Raw genomic sequence first — 20,696 nt, 5'->3', positions numbered from 1 at the left:
ATGGCTTTCGGCAAGGCTCTGTAACATGATTCTTGGAAAGAACGAGCTTGGAGCGCAATGTAAGGGCATAGTGGCTGAGGAATAGCCTGATCAATGACCCAGCGTTTGCTAGGTTGGTCGTTGGATATTTTTTGAACCCGCAGAAGAGTGTATTTTCTTTTCTCTATTGGCATAACGCAAGGGATACCTTTCCTAGTATTTTCTACTTCCCTCTATTTGGTATACATTTGGTAGCAGCAAAGCCATACAGAAATGCCGCGTTTGAAACATTTGCGGTGCGGCCGGCGCAACAGGTCGGTGCATATATTATGTCCATTACAGTATGTGTATATATAGCCGATTTTGTTTTATTTATTAATGAATTTTGTGGTAAATATGCACTAGTTATTGAAATAAGTTATACTGCATGCATCGGACCTCGACGATAGCGTTTTCTTAGTCTTCATGTGACTCACACGAGAAGGTTGGTTGGTGTTCATGTTGGTAAAACGCCCTAAATAGTTTTGCGCCCAAATATTTTCCTTTTACAAACAAATGCAGTACAATCGAACCTGCTGGAAAAATGCATCTGCATAGTGCATACTTATGTGTTCTCAACCAGTGGTTATTTTACTCAGACTTAAATGGCTTGATGGTGTAAGTTGTCACGATGCATGTATTTTCTGCCATGACAATAAGTTGCCTTTCTGATTTCAGGGTTAAACCTGTGCACTTTTAAGCACTTGTTCCAGATATAACCAAACAAATATGAAGGACAAGACAAATAACTTGACATCTGACATAGCTCAGAAAGTATGGTTCAAATACATCCTTTCCTGCTGCTCGGCAACATGTGCTGAACTGGGTGAGGCTCCAGCTCCTATGTCGAGTTCTGACATTACAATCAGAGATTTGTTATATAAAGTTTTAGATGTGTATGCTTTGAGCATGCATTTGTCACTTAGTTTTCTCTGGTTGGTTGGTTCCTTTTGTAATTATTTGAATATTTTGTGTATATTTTGCTCATTTTGTTGTGAGTGCATGGCTTTAAAGGGACCCTCCCACCTTCAAAAAAGTTTATGAATTGGCATGAAAGTGATGTGGCTCGGTTCAGAAAGAGCGAAAACGAATATCTACCAAATTTCACCGAAAAATATTCACCGGTTTTCAAGATATTAGACTTTTACTTTTGTTTACTTTTTTTGGATCTCCGCTGTTTCTAGCGACTTTATTTTAGAAGTGCGGCGTTTGCGGCAGATGTTGCGCGCAAATAGCATATACTACCGCGTGCTACAAAACGTTTTAGTCAAACATTTAAAAATCGTTAGATATTTGCGCTGACGTCACACATTCAGAGGGGTATTCCTAAGCATTAGCCCCTCTGAATCAAAATGCTGCAATTTTGAAATTCAATATTTCCGATTTAAGGCATTTCTCGATGTTGTGAGTGCCGAAACCGATAATTGTGAGCCAGGGACCCCATTTTGGCTATCTCAACTCAAATCTAATGTTAAGGTGGGAGGGTCCCTTTAAGTTTTATGGTTATTGCAGTGGCTACATTAAACATAATCCATGATTGTCTAGCTTGTCAGTATTTATTGAGTGTTTTCTTAGCTCCTTTGCTTTGTTTTCAACAGTTACGTATCCCCTGGATCTCACCAAGACCCGCCTTCAAATCCAGGGAGAGGCATCTCTGGGAAAGGTAAGCTGCCCTGTGCCGATATATTGTCAGAGACATTACTCACATTGTCAGAATATAATATTCCCACAAAACTGCTGTAAAATTCTACTGCATGCATTACACTGTACAGAAGTGTTGTGAGTGACTGTGACTACAGAGTGTGGTTATTTGGAACCTCTGTGCTATTTTCTGGATATACATAAAAAGTGTTTGTAGTAACTAAGTTGTCCCTTTCCTTTACACATAATTTGCCTATTGTGTACTGTGCAATTCATGATTGGAAGCAAACAGGAAACACTTTCAGGCCTAAGGTTATAGCTTCCAAATCGATGGATGTTTTTTAACATCTACTTTTCCATATAATGTTACTGCATCTGTCAACACTTGTCATCTAACACTTGTCTCATCACCTTTGCCCTCAAACCTGTGACTGTTCCCTCTACCACTTGTGAGTTGTGACCTGTTTCGCCCCCCCCCCCCTGTTCCAAACCTAACCGTTCACCCCCATTCCGTCCCCAGGCGGCGCCATACCGCGGGTTCCTGCGCACGGCGGCGGGCATAGTGCGCGAGGAGGGCGCTCGCCGTCTGTGGCAGGGCGTCACACCGGCCATCTACCGCCACCTCATCTACACGGGGGTGCGAATGAATGGCTATGAGTGGCTGCGGGATCGGATCGCGCCCCCCGGCCGGCCCCTGCCCGTCTGGTGAGTGTGGAATGGTCAGCGCTGGTGAGCCTTTTATCACAATGCTGGATTTGTTTAACCGGCCCCTGCCCGTCTGGCGAGTGTGAAACGCAGAAAGTGGAGGTCAGCGCTGGAGAGCCTTTTATCACAGTGCTAGATTTGTTTAACTTGTGCGTTTTGGCGAGTCTCGAAGGGTTGTCATCGGTGCTAACTGTCCTGCTTGTGCGATGGTGATGGTCTTTGCCGCTGTGTTGGTGGTCTCCTCGTATTTGTCTGCTTGTTCGTAAGCTTATGCTCGTAAACTTCGTCCTAAGTTTTTTTTCTAAGTTCGTGCTCGAATTAATGCTGACTGACGACGGATATTGATTACTGTTGATCTATTGTTTTTGTTTCTCGCATCAAAGAATCTTCCCCCCCCCCTGGGCCCGTGCAGGCAGGCGGCCGGCGCGGGTCTGCTGGCCGGTGGGCTCGGGCAGCTGCTGGCCTCCCCGGCTGACCTCGTCAAGGTTCAGATGCAGATGGAAGGCCGGCGGCGGCTGCAGGGTCACAAACCCAGGTGAGTTCAGAGAGCAAACGATGTGCATCATTCATCGTGCCCAGGTGCGTGGCTTGTGATGGATGCACTTGCGTTGATCTAACGCGATATGGTTCTGGACAGAAGGTATGTTCATTCTACATCCATAACTGAAGAGAAAACAGCGTTAAGCGAAAACAAACCTTTATGCCCTCTTGTAGCGAAATTGATTCGGGAATTTTGTCCCATGAATCGACTACATCGAATCCACTTTTACGGCGATACGAGCTAGATATCTCACAGCGATATAAAACGGAGCCACCCTGAGTTTTATTGAACCACACGTTCCCAGGCCCCAGAGTCCGGTACTAAACCGGGCTGCATGCGAGCCAGTAACAGCGTCACTGGCGCCAATCGCTGATCAATACTTCAGACCTACGGGCGCCCTGAGTCACCCCGTGGGTCCAGAGGGGACGTGAGCGGGGGGAGGGGGGTTAGGGGGTTAGCGAGAGACAGGAAAGGTGAGGGGGCTGGTCCTGCACAGGATATGATGAATTTTAACCCTCGCATGTGTAGGGGGGGGGGGTCGGATGGACCCCCCCCCATGGTTTTTCACGAATAACTCGCGTAAAAAGTGGCCGATCGCGACGAAACTTTCAGTACCCTCGCATTGATCAATTTTACACCTACCCTGAAAATTTCATGACCCTGACCCCAATGACCTTTGACCTGTGACCTCTTTTCCGAGACCATGTTTGGCCGGAATCGCGATTCCGCGTATGTCGGCTCGCATTAGCCGCGCGTTTACAAGCTTTTCGTGGTTTCAAACGTTCAAACATGTGATTTGATGTTGCTCCCATGCATTAGGGTGGGTGTCAAGGTCACCTGAAGGTCAGGTCAGGTCATTGACCTTTGGTGACCTCGGTTCACTTTTTCGAGTTTTACATGTTTCTAGGCTAGTTTTTGGAGCTGAATTCGAATTTGGCAACCATTTGAACATTTACGAAGTAGTTTTGGTGACTTCGTAACATGTTACGAAGCTGTCAGAGGCGGTTGACACGTAATACTAATACCCGTCACGACGCCTACTGGTTGACCTGACCTGACCTGACCCGACCTGGTCTAAATGCTTAAAGACATCATCTGTGATCAAAACTAACACGATATTCGTGATCAGCACCCCGAAAAACCCCTTAGCAGCCACACTTTACGACTTTCTAACAGGTCCCGATTTTCCCGACCTTGGGTCATTGACCTGACCTGGAAGGTCAACCAATGACCTCGGACCTTAAAATTGGGTATCATCGGCTTCCTCTCGTCACGGGCAACACGCTCGTTTTTTCCGCGAAGCTCTAGCTCGATCAGGGGCCAAACGGCAAGGGGGGGTCCAACCGACCCCCCCCCCCCCCCTACACATTAGAAGCTGGAAAACGCCGCACACATGCGAGGGTTAAACAAAATTTTATTGCTACAGAGAAAATCACGGGCGCCTGAGGATGACTAGCGTTTCGGGCGCAATAACTTACTCCGTCGTCATAGTATCGCTTGAAATGCAGGAATGGTAGTATTCACTCTTTTGAGAAAGCGGCGTGGCGATAAATAACCTTACCGTCGTGCTCATCTCATGTCTGTCCAGTGTCCGTACTACGAGTATAAATAAACCTGACATCAGAAATTCCAGCATTACGGTTCCCGAGTCCCTGGATTTCGCCTCCAGTTATTTTGTCTTATTTTTGTGGCCGCTCTCTGCTCTATCTAAACCCTCTGGAAACCACAGGGCCATCCCTGCCAGTCCTACATACAGCACACACGGCCTGAGTGGTGAGTATACATTACTTTACCTATCTGGTTTAGTTCCAGAATAAATCTGACATCAGACATCCTAGCATTCCTCTTCGTGATTCCCTGGGTTTCTTTTCTCGTTATTTTGTCATATTTTTGTGGCCGCTCTCTGCTCTATCTAAACCCGGGGAACTGCGGGCCATCCCTACCCGTCTTACCCACACCACATATCGCCGACCACCGTCTCTGAGGACGCCGACCGGCCCCTCGACGGACTGAGGACGCCGACCGGCCCCTCGGCGGACGGAGGGCCCCAAGACCGGACATCCGGCGCCCCCGCCGACGCTGAGCTGCTACCACCGGGGTTTTCCGGTCCCCGATTGTAGCGACGGTGGTGGAAGGGAAGTGGCGGCGACGGCGACGGATAGAGGAGAATTTGGGATTTACTGGGATTTTAGAAGGCATTGGTCATCAAGGGATTTTATTTGGTAAAGTTTGTGCCATTGTTAGCGTCGTGTGTGGGCGTTTTTTGGCCTAACGCGCGTCGCACATGTTTTGACCAACGATACGTGGCTGATTACCCTGCATGACATGCGTGATACCTACTATGAACGTCAAACCCCTTGAGACCCCACTTTTTTGCGATAATTTTTAAATGCGTCAACTTTCGTTGACAATATTCTGGCAATGTATGTTTCAGAACCTGCCGAAACTTTTATTACTAAGGTATTTTGACGCCAAACGATTATGGAAGGTACTTCTCATTCACTCGTAATGTTAAGGTCAATTCAGGCCCGGGCAGAGGCTTGCGCTCGGCCACACTCGAGCCCCGCCACCAGCGCCATCTGCTCTAAATGCCATCTACCAGCGCCCGCTACCGCTACCAGCTACCGCCCACCATCAAGCCTGAATGGAGCGAGAGACGCGAGTGACCGGTCGCCGGGCAAGGATCGCCGGAGGGGTAGGGCGGAGCTTAGCGCTGACGTCATTACGTGGCTCCGCCCCATGAGCGCGTAGCCTCTACCCAAACAGCAGATTCGTTTCGTGAAATTTAACATTGGGGCGTTCCACGACAAATCGACAAATAAAAGATTAAATTTGCACCCTCATATTTTATTCTTCGTTGAAAACTGGTGTAAGGGGTTGTGATGGGCGGGGAAGCCAGCTGTGGCAAGGATTTTTTTTCTTCGAACAACGGTTTCCGAGATATAGCCTCGGGCAATTCCTGGAGTTCGCGCTGCAGCCCTATGTTTGGCGGCCTATAACTCAGAAACTATTGATTTTTTACGATGAAAACTTGATATGGTTCAACTCACAATCAATCAACAAACATTTTGGCTATCTCGGATTTTCAATTTTTGAAAATTTTGATCACGTGACCTTTTGTCCTATTTTTCGAAGAGTGACCTTGATATTTTCCCCACTGAAAATTGCAATTTTGTCTGATGACGATTAAAGCCTTATCAATTGTCATTCATATGCGATAGTAAAAAAAGTGGTTATCGCCCTGCGTTGACCTCAGGTCAGGTCATTTTTATGACCTGTCCATTATTACGAGCGGGAGCGACAGCGAGATCTCGAGAATAAAGCAAGATAGCGACAAGCGGTAAACGGTAAAGGGTACACACGGATAAGGTCTATAATTTTTACTGAGGTCATTTTCAGGTCATGTCAAAGATGACGTCACAGGAGCTAAAAGGAAGTCAAAATAGCGGCACTATACATATATATGAAGTTTTTCTCGAATAACTTTCAAGGTATCCCAGCTAGGAACAAACTAATAGCACCATCGCGATCCTCTCGTCGATCCGCACCGAAACATATGTATGTTGACCTCGAAAGGTCGAAAGGTCAAAAGCTGACCTTAGGTCACGTGATCTAAGGTCAACTAAAAAAAAGTTTCTTTTATAAAAATAAAAGAAACTTTTATTTGCAGATGTGTTCGCTAGGAATCTTGTTTGAATTGTACTTCAAAAACATAGTTAGATCAGAAGAAGGTCCGTGACCGAAAATTCATCACTTTTTTGTATCTTATCGAATAGCAACGAATACCAACGAATAAATATTTAGCTTTTTCGATTTTGGTAATTTCAAGGAGATCCGGTCATTAAAACTTGTGTATTACGCTTGTATTATGCTCCTTGCTCAAGCACTCAACAAATTAATGAAAACTCTTCATTCAATGTCGCTTTAATCTCATTTAAGGCGTGCCCCATTTGCTGCCGACAAATTCGACAACTTGTGAGGCGCCACTGGCTCCAGTACCGGACGTGCAGGTGCCAAAAGGTCACCGGGTTGACCCGCTGCGGTCGATCGCGCCGCTGACCTCTGTGACCTGGGGCAGCCCGATCACACGCCATTCGGGCCACGGGGCTGCCTGTACCGGTATTCAGGACAAACGGAGGTGTCCATAGAACAAACGAGCGCGTTACCGGGTTACTGTGGTAAAAAGAAAGCGCGATATTAAATTGGAGGTACGGTAACTGCTTTTTAAATGTAGGCGCATGTCTAACCGCTGATGATGTGACATATTCAATCATTCTGTCAAATCATTTTGATACAGGTGATATTAAATCACAAACCACTGCCTCATAGTTCGCTAAACTTTGGTTTGTAATACAAAATTCAAACATAAAGTTTAACGGTTGAAAGTTTCCCACAAACGTGCAAGAGCTACGTTGAATTGTTTTATTTTTATCCCAACTTCTTTTTGCCGTCATGTGGACGACATTGCACTCCAACATTCCAGCGATTGGGCGTCTCTTGTCAATCAATGCCATGAGTCATCCACCCGTCCTTTTTGGGTAGGGGAACATCGGAGTTACTCAGCTATATCGATGAACGCAGACGGGGCGTGACTGGACTAGGGGACGCGAGGGGTGTCGACTGACGACTACGACAATTTCGACGCGACAGTGACTCATGAGAACGTGGGAGTGCGAGCGCAGACGACGACGAGGTGACCTCAGCGCCGGCGGTGCGGTTGGAGACGGGTCAACATTGGGTGGGCTATGGACGACCGGCGCCGCGGTATTGGGGCGTATCTATGACTCATTGTACCGGGCCCGTGACTGGGTCAGTGCTGAAAGTGCTCGTCGAAAAGGGCTATGTTTACGGTATAGGCAATCGCAATGTGACTGCAACTTGGTGACAGACTGATTAATTTTCAACCTAGACACATATGTTTTTCATGTGATTCACCCTTTCCCGGTTCTATTTTAGGCTCGTCAATGTTACGACAAGAATCTCGCATACAGACAATAAATGGACTTTGCAAGGCAACATATCGTTGTCAAACTGCGGTGTTGAGTGTTTGCATGCACCTAAATAACTAATTACCTGCTGCCGACAATTATTTGAGACGAGTGCTTTATTCATATTCCTTCAATCATCTTACTATTCTATTGTTAACTTCTCGACCCATTCCAGAGTGAAGAACGCCGCGCACGCGTTCCGCAAGATTCTCCGCGAGGGCGGCGCGCGCGGCCTGTGGAAGGGCTGCGTGCCGAACGTGCAGCGCTCGGCGCTGGTGAACCTGGGCGACCTCACTACCTACGACTCGGTGAAGGCGCGCCTGGTGCGCGGCACCAACCTGGGCGACACGCCCGTCACACACTTCCTGGCCAGGTGGGTGCCGGAGATAGTCCCGTCGCACGAGGTTTGTCCAGGTAAGACCATAAGGTTATTTGGAATAGCCTGGAGTTAAAAGAATTGTCATAATTAATGGGAATGATATATCACTTAATTCTTGTGGGATGTAGCGTAATGTGGCGCAAAATGACCTTTAGTAGTCTGCGCACCCTAAAGCCCCAAAAAACACACAATAATATAATGTGACTGAAGCTTGCTAATGCTCATGCTCCCTGAGTCCCTGACTCTAATCTTTCCTCTCATCAGGGTGTTGTGCTGTGGACTTCTGCACACTGCGTCACATAGGATAGCCTCCATATTGTCCGTGTTGACTGTTATGTGATATTACTGGCCCTGTCCTCTACCCCTTACAGCTTCCCCTTGTTGTTAGCTGTTGTTCAAGTATGATTGACCGTACCCTCCATCCCTCACAGCCTCTGTCCGCTCCCATACAGCGTGACTGACCGCCGACCCCGTGTCGCTCACAGTGTGGCCTCCGGCCTCGTGTCGGCCACTCTGGGCACCCCTGCCGACGTTGTGAAGACTCGCGTCATGAATCAGCCCACCGACGCCAGTGGAAGGTATACGCTCCGAGAGGGGTCACTCGGGGAGGGAAGGGAGGGGCAGAAGGCTCAAGGCAGTGTGTTTTTGGTGACGGTAGTGGTTCTAGAAAATGATAAGAGCTTACCGGGTAGAGAGCATGAGTTGATATGTTTTTACTTCAATTGATTGATTCGCTCTAATAGAATTATGTGCGAATTTGGGATGGAGAGGGGGGGGGGCACTCGACATGGTATCGATTGGTGTTTTAATTTTCTTTTTTAATGATTTTTATGCCTCACCCGCCAATACAAAATCACCCCCAGAACACACTTTCCATGGGTCTGCACTCTGCCATTTACGTCCCTTTCACCAGCACTTTGGGTTGATTTTTATTGATAAAAATGGTCCTGGCAGTCTCACATGTGCTTTTATCCCCAGAGGGACGCTGTATCGGAACTCAATCGATTGTTTCGTGCGTCTGGTCCGAGAGGAGGGTCTATTGGCCATGTACAAAGGCTTTCTGCCCTGCTGGATACGCATGGCTCCCTGGAGTCTCACCTTCTGGTTTACATATGAAAATCTACGGAAACTGGCCGGCACGGAAAGCTTCTAGCGACGGCGGGGAGAGAGGAGGGAGCAGAATGGTGAGTTTGTGTCGCAAGATGGTGGTGGAATCGGGTGGAGCTCGCCAAATTTTGTCGCAGTTATCGAAATACTCTGTTAGTGGTGTGTCCGGTGGCCATGTCTGTCCCTCTACCGGCGAATATTAGAACTAATACTTTGTGATGCGCACTTGCAGCGTTTTTCGTCGAAGCCAGATTAAACGGAGGACCGTTGGACCGTTTTGTCCGGCCTGTAATGTATCGTATTCACTATTCGCATGCTTTATCGTTTTTGATGGATCGTAAGTACTCGTATTTTTCATTTTTGCGGCTATTTGAGCTTTTCGCTATGTGACCTTTCCCACTGTTTTCAGGTCTGTTGAAACAATGCCGACTCGGATAAGTATCTCATGGCTTCAGCCATCACACGTCACAGACCTCTCAGCCGATTTGCAGCATTACAGGGACCCACCGTTAGTGTATATTCAATTGGCCGAGATTTCTGACCAGCCAGTGACTATAAAATGTTAGGGGGAACGTTTTATACCGGACCTAGAAACTATTTGTGTAATATGTATCGAGCTTGTGCGAAAACCAGACTGTGCTACTTCAACAATGCAATTGCTAGGATAAGTTTAGAAAGGTGTGTGTGTGGCTCAACGTCATTTACTCGTTGTGTGGTGTGGTTGTGCAATGTTTGTATTTCAGAAGCTGGTGCAATCGAGTTTGAAATTAGTGTGCTTTGATGGATGTGTATTGGATAATGAGCTCGGACCACATTGGAAAGTGTATGCAGTTAATGTCAACGTTGAATGCAAGTCCTGAAGCTTCGGTAATGTCTTTCAAAGCTTGCCATATTTAAAACAAGTTGTCAAATGTAAAATGCCAGTTCTTATTATTCATTGGAACGAGATTTGGGCCGCACGAGGCATTGAATGAATACTGAGGTGTATTTTTGCTGCGAATCCCAATGTCTCGCACTATTTTCAGCCCGGCCAGTTTTGATTTAGCTGTTGGTTACAATTTACAATTACAATTACAATCTATGTACCTACCTCGTAGTGTTGTAATTTGTGTCAAGAGCGGACCGAAATCACGATTGCATGGTGCATTTGAGATGCTGTCTTTTTTGGACCGACGATTGTACTATTCGCATCATCGATGTGTGATTGTTCTGTGAACCGTTTGATACCCAATACCCATGTCGCGTTGTCGTTTTATTGTCAATTGTCATGCTTTGTGGTAGCTACCGGAGACTCGTGGGGCATTGTTTTTGAAGGTCGAAACCCATTGGAGTACATGTTGTACGCCTGAGTTGTGAATTTTGCGGAATGTCACCTGTGCGTTAACACTTGGTGAGCAATGTCAACACATCTTTTGGGAAGTGTGACCAGCTAAAGTCGAAACGGACGTCTGCGTGGTTTTTGCGCGAAATATGTGCCGTTAGTAGGTAATTCTAGCAGGGTTATTCGGCCTGTGATGGAGTTTTTAAGCAATTCTGATAACGTTTTCATGACTGGAGAAATATAATGTGTGCATGGTGAGCGATCGTTTCGATCTGGTTTGAATTCCGTCAATGTTTGGATGTTCAAAACCCCCTTCACTAACCAACTTATAGGCCAGGAGCCACCACCGTAATGGTATTCATTGCTTCTGAAACCCATTCGCCACGATCACATCCTCGGGGATCCTTCATCCGTTTACGGAGGGGTACTTCATGGGGTACCATGGGGTACTTCATTAGACGAGGAAGTTGATAAGGAGATCGACGTACCGACGTACCGTCGATGTCTCGTGTGATTTCATCGTTCAGCCCATGGGCCGCTGAAGACCAGCTGTAATGACATGCCCATTGGCTAATGTCCGTGGCTAATGTATGATAGGTATTGATTTGATACATTTTTTATAAGTTCTGGCCCACTACGGTCAAAATGCATATTCAGATACCCAATATTAGGAAATTCACAAAAGAACATGGTTGAATCCTATTCAATGGCTTTGCGGCTTTCATGACTTGCTATCTTCTTTACGATAAGTCTGTGGCGAATCTGGCAGTGAAGAAGTTGTGGGTATATATTTTTTGCAGCGTTTTAGTGCTATCACGTGGTGCGTTTTGCAGTAAAGACACATCCTTGACGTCGGCATTTTTCACGGAACAGTGGAGCGGTGGTGTTTATTTTTGTCTGCATAAGGTGAGTTATTGCTAAAAGGGTTTTTTCAACTTAAGAATTAATTTCATGCAACTGAACTATTGTAAAAACACATCTTATGTGTTATCGCCTCGCAGTTGTCTTTGCATGAATGCATTCATTGTCGAAGGACGAAGGGAAGGGTTTCAATTCTGTTTTGCCTTAATTTCCGATTTTCTGTATGTTTAAGTGATTACAAAGGGTCATCGTAACATCCCTTAGTCGACACTTCCTCATTTACATTCACAACTTTGGCTTTTGTTATGTAATGCTCATGATAATAAAACATGAATTGAGCTTCATCCTGATCCAAAAAGCTGGAAGATTGCATGTTTAATTCTTGAGTTATCAAACCTGACCACCCACCCCTATGTGTGTGTCACCAGGTGATGGCCTCCCGCCAGGGCTTGTCGCTGTTCGTCGGAAACCTGCCGTGGACAGTGAGCACCCGCGAGCTGCGCTCCTACGTCTCCCAGTTTGGGCCCGTCGCCTGGGCCCGTGTGGTCTTTGACCCCAAGACTGGCCTGAGCAAGGTATGCTGATTATTTGTAAAACTCATCTATCTTTTGATACCACAAAGACTGATGAACCTTTTGCTATTTTGCAGATGGTTTCTAGGTTTTGCTAAGTCAGAATATGATTGCATTTGTAATTATGAATCTTTGTCAGTCTGAAATCTAAATCTATCTGATTGAATGTATGTTAAACATTTTTTGTTTTATTGATCAGAGTGATATTCTGCTGTTAGTCAAACATGTTTGATTATGTAATGTCTCACCACAGTTGGTAAAGATTATTTAGTTTGCAGTGCACCACTTATTTTGTGTGGCCTAATTTTCTTACCAGATGTTAAGTGACATCTTCTTTTGCTTGCCCACAGACTAATTGAGAACTTGTTGAAACTGTTCTCCAATCTTTGCAACTAAGTGTGTTTTGTTGTTTAGGAGTCATTTTACACCTGTCTCTGTTTCATGTTTTGCAGGGCTATGGCTTTGTGACCATGAAGACCCGCGAGAGCTTCAACGCATTCATCAACAAACCGGGCCACGTCTTGGAGGGCTCCCATCTATCGGTCAGCGAACGGAAGGGCCCTGGCTCGGAATAGGACGCGCTGAATAGTAGGAAGTAGGAACATAACCCGCTAGTGCGCGGTGCGTGTGATAGTGCTGCCACCTGTGACCATTTGTGAACTATTAGTACAATTTTCCAACGTTAGTCGCCGCCACCGTCAACCACCATGGGCGACCTAGAAAAGGAAATGATCTCCGAAGCGTTCGACGACGCGGCGCGCTGCGTGGAGCTCCTCGCCTCTTCCGGTCGCCTGCCGGACGACGATCTTCTCAGACTATACGCGTGTTACAAACAGGCAACCTGCGGCGAATGCCGCGGGCAGAGACCGGGACTGTTCAGCCTCTCCGCACGGCGCAAATTCGACGCATGGAAATCTCTGGGCGAGATGACGGAACTCGAGGCGAAGCGGCGCTATGTGGAGATTCTCACCGAGCTGCAGCCCAACTGGATGTCTGGAGGGGACGCCGAAACCGCCGGCCAGCCGCGGGGACTTGGTATCGCCGTCTCCACTCCAGTCCGTGCAGAGGAAGATGGCGCCACGGTCGGCGACGACGCGTCCCCTCTGGATTTGGTAAAGGCGGGGAGGTGTGATCTACTAGCCCAGCGGGCCACATTTGACTGCGAGTCGGCTGACGGAGAGGGTCTGCGTCTTCTTCACTGGGCTGCCGATCGCGGTCATGTCGACATAGTTCGTCTGCTGCTCACCAGAGGCGCCACTGTCGACTGCCGTGACGCGGATGGGCAGACGCCGCTCCACTACGCGGCTAGCTGCGGGCACACAGAAGTCGCGAGGGTGCTCCTGGAGGCGGGCGCGGACCCGAAGGTCACTGACACGGACGGAGTGACGCCGGCGGAGGGGGCGGAGGGAGAGGTCAGGTCACTGCTGGACCAGGCGGGCAAAACTTGAGGTCAGGATGAACCGCGAGGTCAGGGGTCACGTGAGGTCTGCTCGGCGGTGGACAGTTCCTCGCACAGTCGCTGTGTTTGTCGGATTTAGCGGACTTTTGATATTGAAGTGGAATGAACTTTTTGTTAAATATTCAAACAGGTCAGATGCCCTTTTTGTTACAAACCTTTCTGAAGTAAAGTGAGCCATGTGATGGAAGATTGGTGTTTATGAATAAACTGCCAACACCGATTTCATTTATGTCACCATTTGCTCGTCGTGAGTGTAATTGGTAAGCCTGAGGCGAGACTGGCAGATTTGAAATGATTTCGTGTGCTGCCGTCATCTCCAGTGTGAATGTTGTTTTTGTTTGTGATGTGTGCGCCAATCAGATGTGATTCAAGCAAATGGTGCCATGTCTGACGATTGAAGGGGCAATACATGTTTGAATTGAACTACCTGCGATCTTTGGCGACTACAGTTTGGTGACTGTATCTCTTCAGATTAAACTGACCAGCCGTGTCTGGCCACGATCGCAGCAAATTACCTCACTGAAGAGAATCAGGCGGGTGGTAGATAGGTTTGCCTTACGAGAGAAGATATAAATGGTGCGCAACTGTTGGCTACAAGGCGGATACATTACTTTTTATTTTATTGCCCGGTTTAGCCCTTTTGGCTGGTCCCCTCGCGGCTCCCAATCTGTTTGTTTACAGCTCACTAGAGGCAAATTCCTACCCATCAGAAAGCAATGAAGCGACTTTCCTTTTAGGTCAGACCCGGCTAAACCCAGCAGTCAGTTGTACATATATTGTCATGCAAGTTCATGAATGCCACACACTATCCGCGCACCAGCGGCGCGGTTGGTAAAATAGGCACCTTTCTACGGTCACTTTCCAACACTCAATAGTTACAACCATCACTGACACATTATGCATAAGCATGGACGTCATCATAGGCTACATAATAGGCACACAAACCAATTATTTGGCAGACTCTCACATAAAGAACTCCACATCTCTAACAGCTGATAGGGAATATCAATAAATAGAATTAGTGTTCACGGTCTTTGATAAAAACATAGGCTTTACGTATTCATGTCGCGAGTAAGACCCACTATGATTCGTTGACGGACAGACTGAGACATAACGAGACCATCATTTGCGAAAGCACGCCGCGTGGCATCAGATCAGCCCAGTTCATTGTGGGGATGTCACACGTGGGGAGAATGATACTAGCAGCTAGCGCTAGCAGCCATTCGCGACTCAGCTAGAACACATGCTGCAGAGATCAGGCAACACAACCATCACCTTGATACAGAGAGCTGACTGTTAACTCTAGCTCTCATTAGTTTTCAGGTGGTGAGAGAGCCAGCTCTCACCGCTCAACAACTAGCTCACCGCTCATCACTCGGTGTTCACTGCTCCAACAGCTCGAAACTCACCGCTCTAACAGCTCAGAGCTCACCGGCTAACCGGCCTACCGAGCGTATCTGGTCACCGTTCAGTACATCGATCTGATACAGAGCCAAGTTTTACCCATCTACTCTCATGCAGGCACAGATCATCACTGAACAACAAACTGCTCTTAGAGTACCTCGGGTTCGTTCAGCATTCGCTCGTGGGTAGACAACCGCAAAATATCCGGCTTCGTTAGCTCAGAAATGTCCACCTGTCATGAGCTGGACATTTGATGAAGCGTACAAAGAACTCCTGAGAGGTGACTGGGCGAGACAGGCACGCAGCGGTGCGGGAGGTCGAGGCCTTCAAAGGCAGCTGTGCCGGGGGCGCCAGAGGTCACCGGAAGCACAGCTACCGGGCCACCGCAGGTCGCTACTTGGACGGCTTCCTCTGCTGCGCCTGCTGCAGTTGCCTCTGAAGTAGAAGTCGCTGCTGCTGCTGCTGCGTCAGCGACAGCCTTCCGGTCGGTACCTGCACCACTGAGAAACTCGGCCCTCCCTGCGTCTGACTGGAGAGGATCACCTGTTGACCCGTGCTGCCGCTCGATGGCTCCGCTTTGAGGTACACCTGCTGCGCGCCCCCGCCAGCCGCCTGGGTGGTTAGGATGACCTGCTGACCCCCGGCTCCCGCCTGAGTTGTGAGGATCATCTGCTGGCCCCCGGCGCCCGACTCGGTCTTTAGGTACACCTGCTGACTCCCCGCTCCCCCTGCCTGGGAGGTAACCAACACGGGTCCGGCCGCACGGCGACCGGCGACCGCTGAGAGAACCTGGAACTGCGCCGGGCGCTGCAGACCCACACTCGCCCCTACTGGTGAAGGTAGCGGCGCGGGTGATACCGACTGCCGCGGAGACGGCGCCGGCCGCAGAGTCTGCGCAGGGGAGGGAGGGGAGGTCAGCAGCACGCGCGGGGCGGAGGTCGCAGGAGCTCCACCGACGTTGATGGAAATCGGCGCGCTCATTCCTGGGATCGACACCTGAACGTTGTGGAGACCGGGGATCGTCTGCAGACCTTGCTGGAGATGTTGGAGATTTGTCACGTTCACACCGTCAGAGAGTAGGTTACGGATGTTGACGTTAGGCGGAGGTTCAGACTTTTGGAGCAGTCTCGGTGGAGGCGGTGGCGGCGGCGGCGGCGGCGCGGGCTGCGGTTGTACCATCACAGGCTGAGGCTGAGGGGGAGGCTGCGGCTGCTGCGGCGGCGCAGACTGACCATCCGCCCCGTCAGAGTTGAGCAGACTGTCCAGATTCTCCAGCTCCGCCAGCAGGTCCCCGTTCTGTACCAGCTGCAGCGCCGTGCTGAGCAGATCCCCTCCGGCCCCCGACACAGCCTGAGGCGGCGGCTGGCTCGGCGCAGCCGGCGGCGGGACCGGGAGACTCTGCGGCACAGCCGGCTGGACGGGCACAGGCGCCGGGGACGGCACTGGACCGGCAGCCGGCACAGAGACGGGCCTCCCCGCCGCCGGTGGAGCGTTCAGCAGCTCGGTCAGCGTCGGATTCTGCCGCTCCACGCGAGTCACCAAATCCGGCCGCGTAGCCGCCGGGTTTGGTACCCTAAATGAGAGCGGTAGGAGCTTCGTACCCGAACCAGTGACCACCGCAGCCGCCGATACTGGCGCTGACGAGGCCACCAGTTTCTCCAGCAGACTAGGGCCGACTCCCGTCCCCGCCGCCGGGTTGTCGGCGGACGGTGTGTCAGCCAGCAGAGCCTGCAGCCCGGTAGGAGCCTGACGCACCGGCGCCGCGGTGGGAGCGGGGGCGGGGGCGGCGAGACGGGCAGTGGGTAACACCTGCTGCGGCAGCGTCACCTGGATGTGCTGCAACTGACTCTGTAGTAGCTGAGTCATCTGCGTGTTCTGAGCCGACACCTTGATCTGGATAGTCTGAGGCGCAGACACCACCGCCGCCACAGAGCCCTGAGGAGGTAGCGCGGGCGCGGCCGGCTTGTGTGTGGCCACTCGCGCCTGGCCGAGCGCCTGCGCCATCTGGGCTGCCAGCGGCGCCGCGCGGGCCGCCAGCTGAGGCGGAGTGCGCAGCTGAGCCGCCAGCGCCGGGGTGCTGCTGCGCGCCAGCGCTACTCTCTGCTGCTGCTGGGCGGCAAGCAGGGCCGGCGCGGCAGAGTGAGCCGCCGACGGGAGAGCCGTCTGCGACTCCCTCCTCTCGCGCGCGCCGCGAGTTAGTGTCACCCTCGGCGGCTGACCCACCGCCTGGTGCGTCAGTTTAGCGCTCTTCTTGCCGTACTCGGTGAAGATCTCGATGCACTGTTTGACGTACAGATCTGCGGCCGCGCGACAGCAGAGAGGAAAACGACAGCACGCGCCGCCACGGCGTCCCTCTTTATAATCACGATCCACATACAACTGTCCGTGATAGGAAGCATCCGAAGGACGGAGGTACACAGAGAGCTTCATATGCATCACCCGTCCGCCGCCCCGATCCCACTCCACAGCGTTATCTTCTCGGAGGTGCAGCGACGCGTCCCTGCTCGGTTCAGCGGGGAACTCCTGCCGCCTCGCGCGCTGCCGTACCTCCACTGCCGCCGAGGGGGGCGCCGTCACCACCGGGAGGTCACTGATGGGCGGAAAGCAGCGCGCGCGTTTGGCGGGAGGCGCTCCCAGGCGGCCCTTGTCTCGGAGGAACTGGTGTAGCCGCAGAGGGCCGGGCGGGGGCGGCAGCTCGGTGGCACGCCGCCGTCGAGCGGCCGCCGGCTGGCTGCGTCTCTCTGCGGCCCGCCGCAGCGCCGGCGAGTCCAGAGCTCGGTGTGACCACTGCTGGTGGTTGGTGACGAGTCCGACGGCCGGAGATGGGTCCAGGCAGAGCGCCGGGGCGGTGGCCAGCGCGATCCGCGCCTCGATCTGTACCCGCTCCTCGTGTGTGAACTCCCCCTCGGCAAAGATACGGTTCAGATCGGCCAGAATTGTCCGCTGACTGGGCCGCAGGAGAACATACGTCGACGTGCACAATTCGGGAGACACTGAGCGTCGAAAATCACGCACTTCGGCCACCACGCAGCCAGCCACAAACACCCGACACCCACTCTGATCGAGCAGCTCCAACAGCTCACAGGGCAGCTCCTCGTTGTCCAGGCACCTCAGCAGCTCCCGCTCCTCGTACCGCAGTCGGAAGGACTCCGCCTCTGAGCCGTCCGGCGCGCAGAGAGCCAGAGAGTAGCCCTCATCCCCCGGATAGAGGTTCACTCGCAGCACATTGAGACGCTCGCGCTCGGCTAGAACGGCGAGCAGGGGACGTCCGTCCGCTTCGTCGGAGTCGTCTTCGTCGCGTCGGCGACGTCGACGTTCGGACCAGAGCCGGCTGAGTCGGCCGGCGATGGAGAACCGGCGGCGCGCGGGCAGGGGCAGGCCGGCGCGGGCCTCCTCCAAGGCGCGCTCCGCCTTGGCACTAACGTCCTCCTCGCAGTACATGGCGGTGGTCCTCGCAGTGCAGAGTCAGATCGTCAGATAGTTCTGCGGAGTACTGGCGATCCTGTGGGTGGAAATGGTCATTATCAGAAATGAGGCTGTGATTGGACGTCCAGGACCAGGAGATTAATAGCAGAAATATTTGTAAGGAACCTTAACTTGTTAGTGAAGCAGAAATGTTCTAAATATTTTATCAACTCCCTAGAATAGCAAGTAATACATTGCTTAAATTGACTACATTCCTAAATTTAAGGTTGTGTGTTAATGCTATTCAAATAAATGGAATAATACTTGTGTAAGACAAGACTAGAATAAAACACCACAACAGCTTCAAACTCAACTTGTCCTGTAATGATAGTCCAGTTAGCAGATTGAAAAACTCTTATGGTTAGGGTAAAAAAGCAGTATTTACATTCATTTTGTGCCAGTTGCCAATACTATTTCTTTCAAAGTAGGACTTGTTTTATAAGAATTTATGAAAAATGCTACTTCCATTAAAAACGAAAACACTAAAACTCATTTCCAATCATCAATAATCTTTTATGTCATTCCATATTCCTTCCTCAGGTATACCACAAATTATTGCACTGTCTGAAAGCAATTAAATATCATTGCATTTTAAAGTTGCCTACCTGATAACTTACTTTCAGACTAATAAGAGGCATCATGCACTTTAATTTTAATGTTTAATTAGCATGCCACAATTAAGTCATGGACTTTTAGTTTTACAGGTGTTTTGACTTATACTATGGTTGCCCTGAAACCATAATGTCTCAGAAAATAATCTGCTTTAGAGATACCTACCTAAATCATGTGGTAGTTGTAATGCAGGCATCAAACTGGTCATTTCCTCTTATAGCACCCTCCAAAAACTGGACAAATTAACAAAATATGAACATGAAAGGAAACAACACACCCTTTTAAGCATAAAACGTGAGATCACATCTCAATACTTCTACTTTTTCCACAAAACATTTATAAGTTACACCCAACCACCCATTGATTCAGGTAGTGAAGTTAGGTTAGGTACGGTAAGGTCAGGTTAGATTAGGTTTTGTTATTTCTGCTTGTAGTGAACCTAAATTTTTTCAAGCGTAAATGATTCTTTGAACAATTTTCTAGGCTAATACCTATGTCTTTTTTTACAATATGGCCTGGTTTCTAATCATTTACAAGCCTAGGGTGCAAAAAGAGGATTCCACCATCACACTTGTTTTTTGCAACCAAGGAGAGGCTCTATACCCAGCAATGCTTTTCACCAAACCAAACCAAACCTGACCTAACCTTACCTACAACCTACCACACCACATAAAGCATACGACCCACAACCTTACCTACAGCGCCTCTCAGTGGTTGCAAAAAACAAGCGTGACACCTGCTTTACTACTACCAATCATGCTTGGTTGCAAAAGGTATTCGGTGAGCATCTGACTAATTTATTCTACCTTTATATTTTAATGGTATGCTCTTCATAGCTCTGAATAAAATCGTGCTAGTTGTTGTGAAGCACCAATGACGGACGACGGTGACAACAGGGCGCCTGGGGCGATTTGATCAAGGTTCGTGAAATTGACACGTGACATTTAGGATGTAGAAGGCCCACAGACGGGGAGAAGTTCCAAACGTCACGTGACTAATATGCCCTCCGGCGCCCTGTTTTCACCGGCGTCCCCAATGACATCTTTTGCAACATTTTGGGTAGAACTAGGGACTTTCAAACAAACAGGTAAATGCAGCTGTTGCCTTCGAGACTTGAACATTACCTATTTGTTTAGCAAAAATTTACTTTGAAATGTCAATGTCCTTTCCCATCATGATTTATCAGCAACTTTCGAGCCTACATGATAAGCTCTCTTGATTTAGTTTGCAGATAAAAAGCATGACAGCTATAAAACATTGAAATTTTGGGAAGGAACATAAAATTACCCACCAATATTTACGACAAAATAAGGAGAAAAACGCATTGACTAATTCCAGCCGCCACCTCGCCCCACATTCTACACAAATTTACAAATCTCACTTTTCAATAACTAAAGGTGTGTTCATGGCACAACCCCAACAGCAGATGTAGAGTTTAAAGGGACCCTCCCACCTTAACATTAGTTTTGAGTTGAGATAGCCAAATTGGTGGCCATGACCTGCAAATACCGGTTTGGACACTCACAACATCGAAAAATGCTTTAATTCGAAGATATGGAATTTCAAACTTGCAGTTTTCGGATTCTAAGGGGCTAATGCATTGGAATGCCCCCTTAGAATTTG

General features: G+C 49.4%; 4 protein-coding genes across 5 annotated transcripts in view; 2 read left to right on the top strand and 2 right to left on the bottom strand.

Annotated features, from left to right (window-relative positions):
• The window catches only part of LOC122371450 (actin, clone 403), a 93,712-nt gene that overhangs the window by 28,599 nt on the left and 44,417 nt on the right, over positions 1–20,696 (bottom strand). The gene's annotated exons all lie outside the window — the stretch shown is intronic.
• Positions 292–14,015, top strand: LOC122371454 (mitochondrial uncoupling protein 4-like). Of its 2 annotated transcripts, none has more exons than XM_043347795.1 (10): positions 292–369; positions 697–844; positions 1,617–1,681; positions 2,180–2,364; positions 2,777–2,899; positions 8,069–8,266; positions 8,758–8,850; positions 9,251–9,456; positions 9,789–12,136; positions 12,586–14,015. In XM_043347795.1, the coding sequence occupies exons 2-8, from the start codon at positions 748–750 to the stop codon at positions 9,423–9,425; spliced, it is 936 nt and encodes a 311-aa protein (XP_043203730.1). In that variant the 5' UTR covers positions 292–369; positions 697–747; the 3' UTR covers positions 9,426–9,456; positions 9,789–12,136; positions 12,586–14,015. The 2 variants fall into 2 exon arrangements, with proteins under 2 accessions (XP_043203730.1, XP_043203729.1); XM_043347794.1 differs by having other exon boundaries at positions 302–463.
• On the top strand, positions 12,841–13,581 carry LOC122371447 (acyl-CoA-binding domain-containing protein 6-like). The gene has a single exon (XM_043347784.1). It carries the CDS (start codon positions 12,841–12,843, stop codon positions 13,579–13,581), a length of 741 nt encoding a protein of 246 aa, XP_043203719.1.
• On the bottom strand, positions 14,353–20,458 carry LOC122371448 (transcription factor SPT20 homolog). Its single transcript, XM_043347785.1, has 2 exons — positions 20,365–20,458; positions 14,353–18,498 (listed from the first exon to the last, which is right to left on the bottom strand). The coding sequence occupies exon 2, from the start codon at positions 18,435–18,437 to the stop codon at positions 15,390–15,392; it is 3,048 nt and encodes a 1,015-aa protein (XP_043203720.1). The 5' UTR covers positions 18,438–18,498; positions 20,365–20,458; the 3' UTR covers positions 14,353–15,389.

This window comes from Amphibalanus amphitrite, unplaced genomic scaffold (assembly GCF_019059575.1).
Source record: "Amphibalanus amphitrite isolate SeventyFive unplaced genomic scaffold, NRLGWU_Aamphi_draft 001246F_arrow, whole genome shotgun sequence".
Classification (NCBI taxonomy): domain Eukaryota; kingdom Metazoa; phylum Arthropoda; class Thecostraca; order Balanomorpha; family Balanidae; genus Amphibalanus; species Amphibalanus amphitrite.
Note: the sequence above shows the minus strand (reverse complement) of the source record. Positions and strands in the feature narration are given on the sequence as shown.

Bases quoted from the DNA above. Each gene is read 5' to 3' on its own strand.
- LOC122371447 (XM_043347784.1), top strand. From the start codon at position 12,841: ATGGGCGACCTAGAAAAGGAAATGATCTCCGAAGCGTTCGACGACGCG.
- LOC122371454 (XM_043347795.1), top strand. From the start codon at position 748: ATGAAGGACAAGACAAATAACTTGACATCTGACATAGCTCAGAAAGTA. The intron at 2,365-2,776 runs GTGAGTGTGGAA...GGGCCCGTGCAG, and splicing joins GGCCGGCCCCTGCCCGTCTG to GCAGGCGGCCGGCGCGGGTC. The intron at 2,900-8,068 runs GTGAGTTCAGAG...GACCCATTCCAG, and splicing joins CTGCAGGGTCACAAACCCAG to AGTGAAGAACGCCGCGCACG.
- LOC122371448 (XM_043347785.1), bottom strand. From the start codon at position 18,437: ATGTACTGCGAGGAGGACGTTAGTGCCAAGGCGGAGCGCGCCTTGGAG.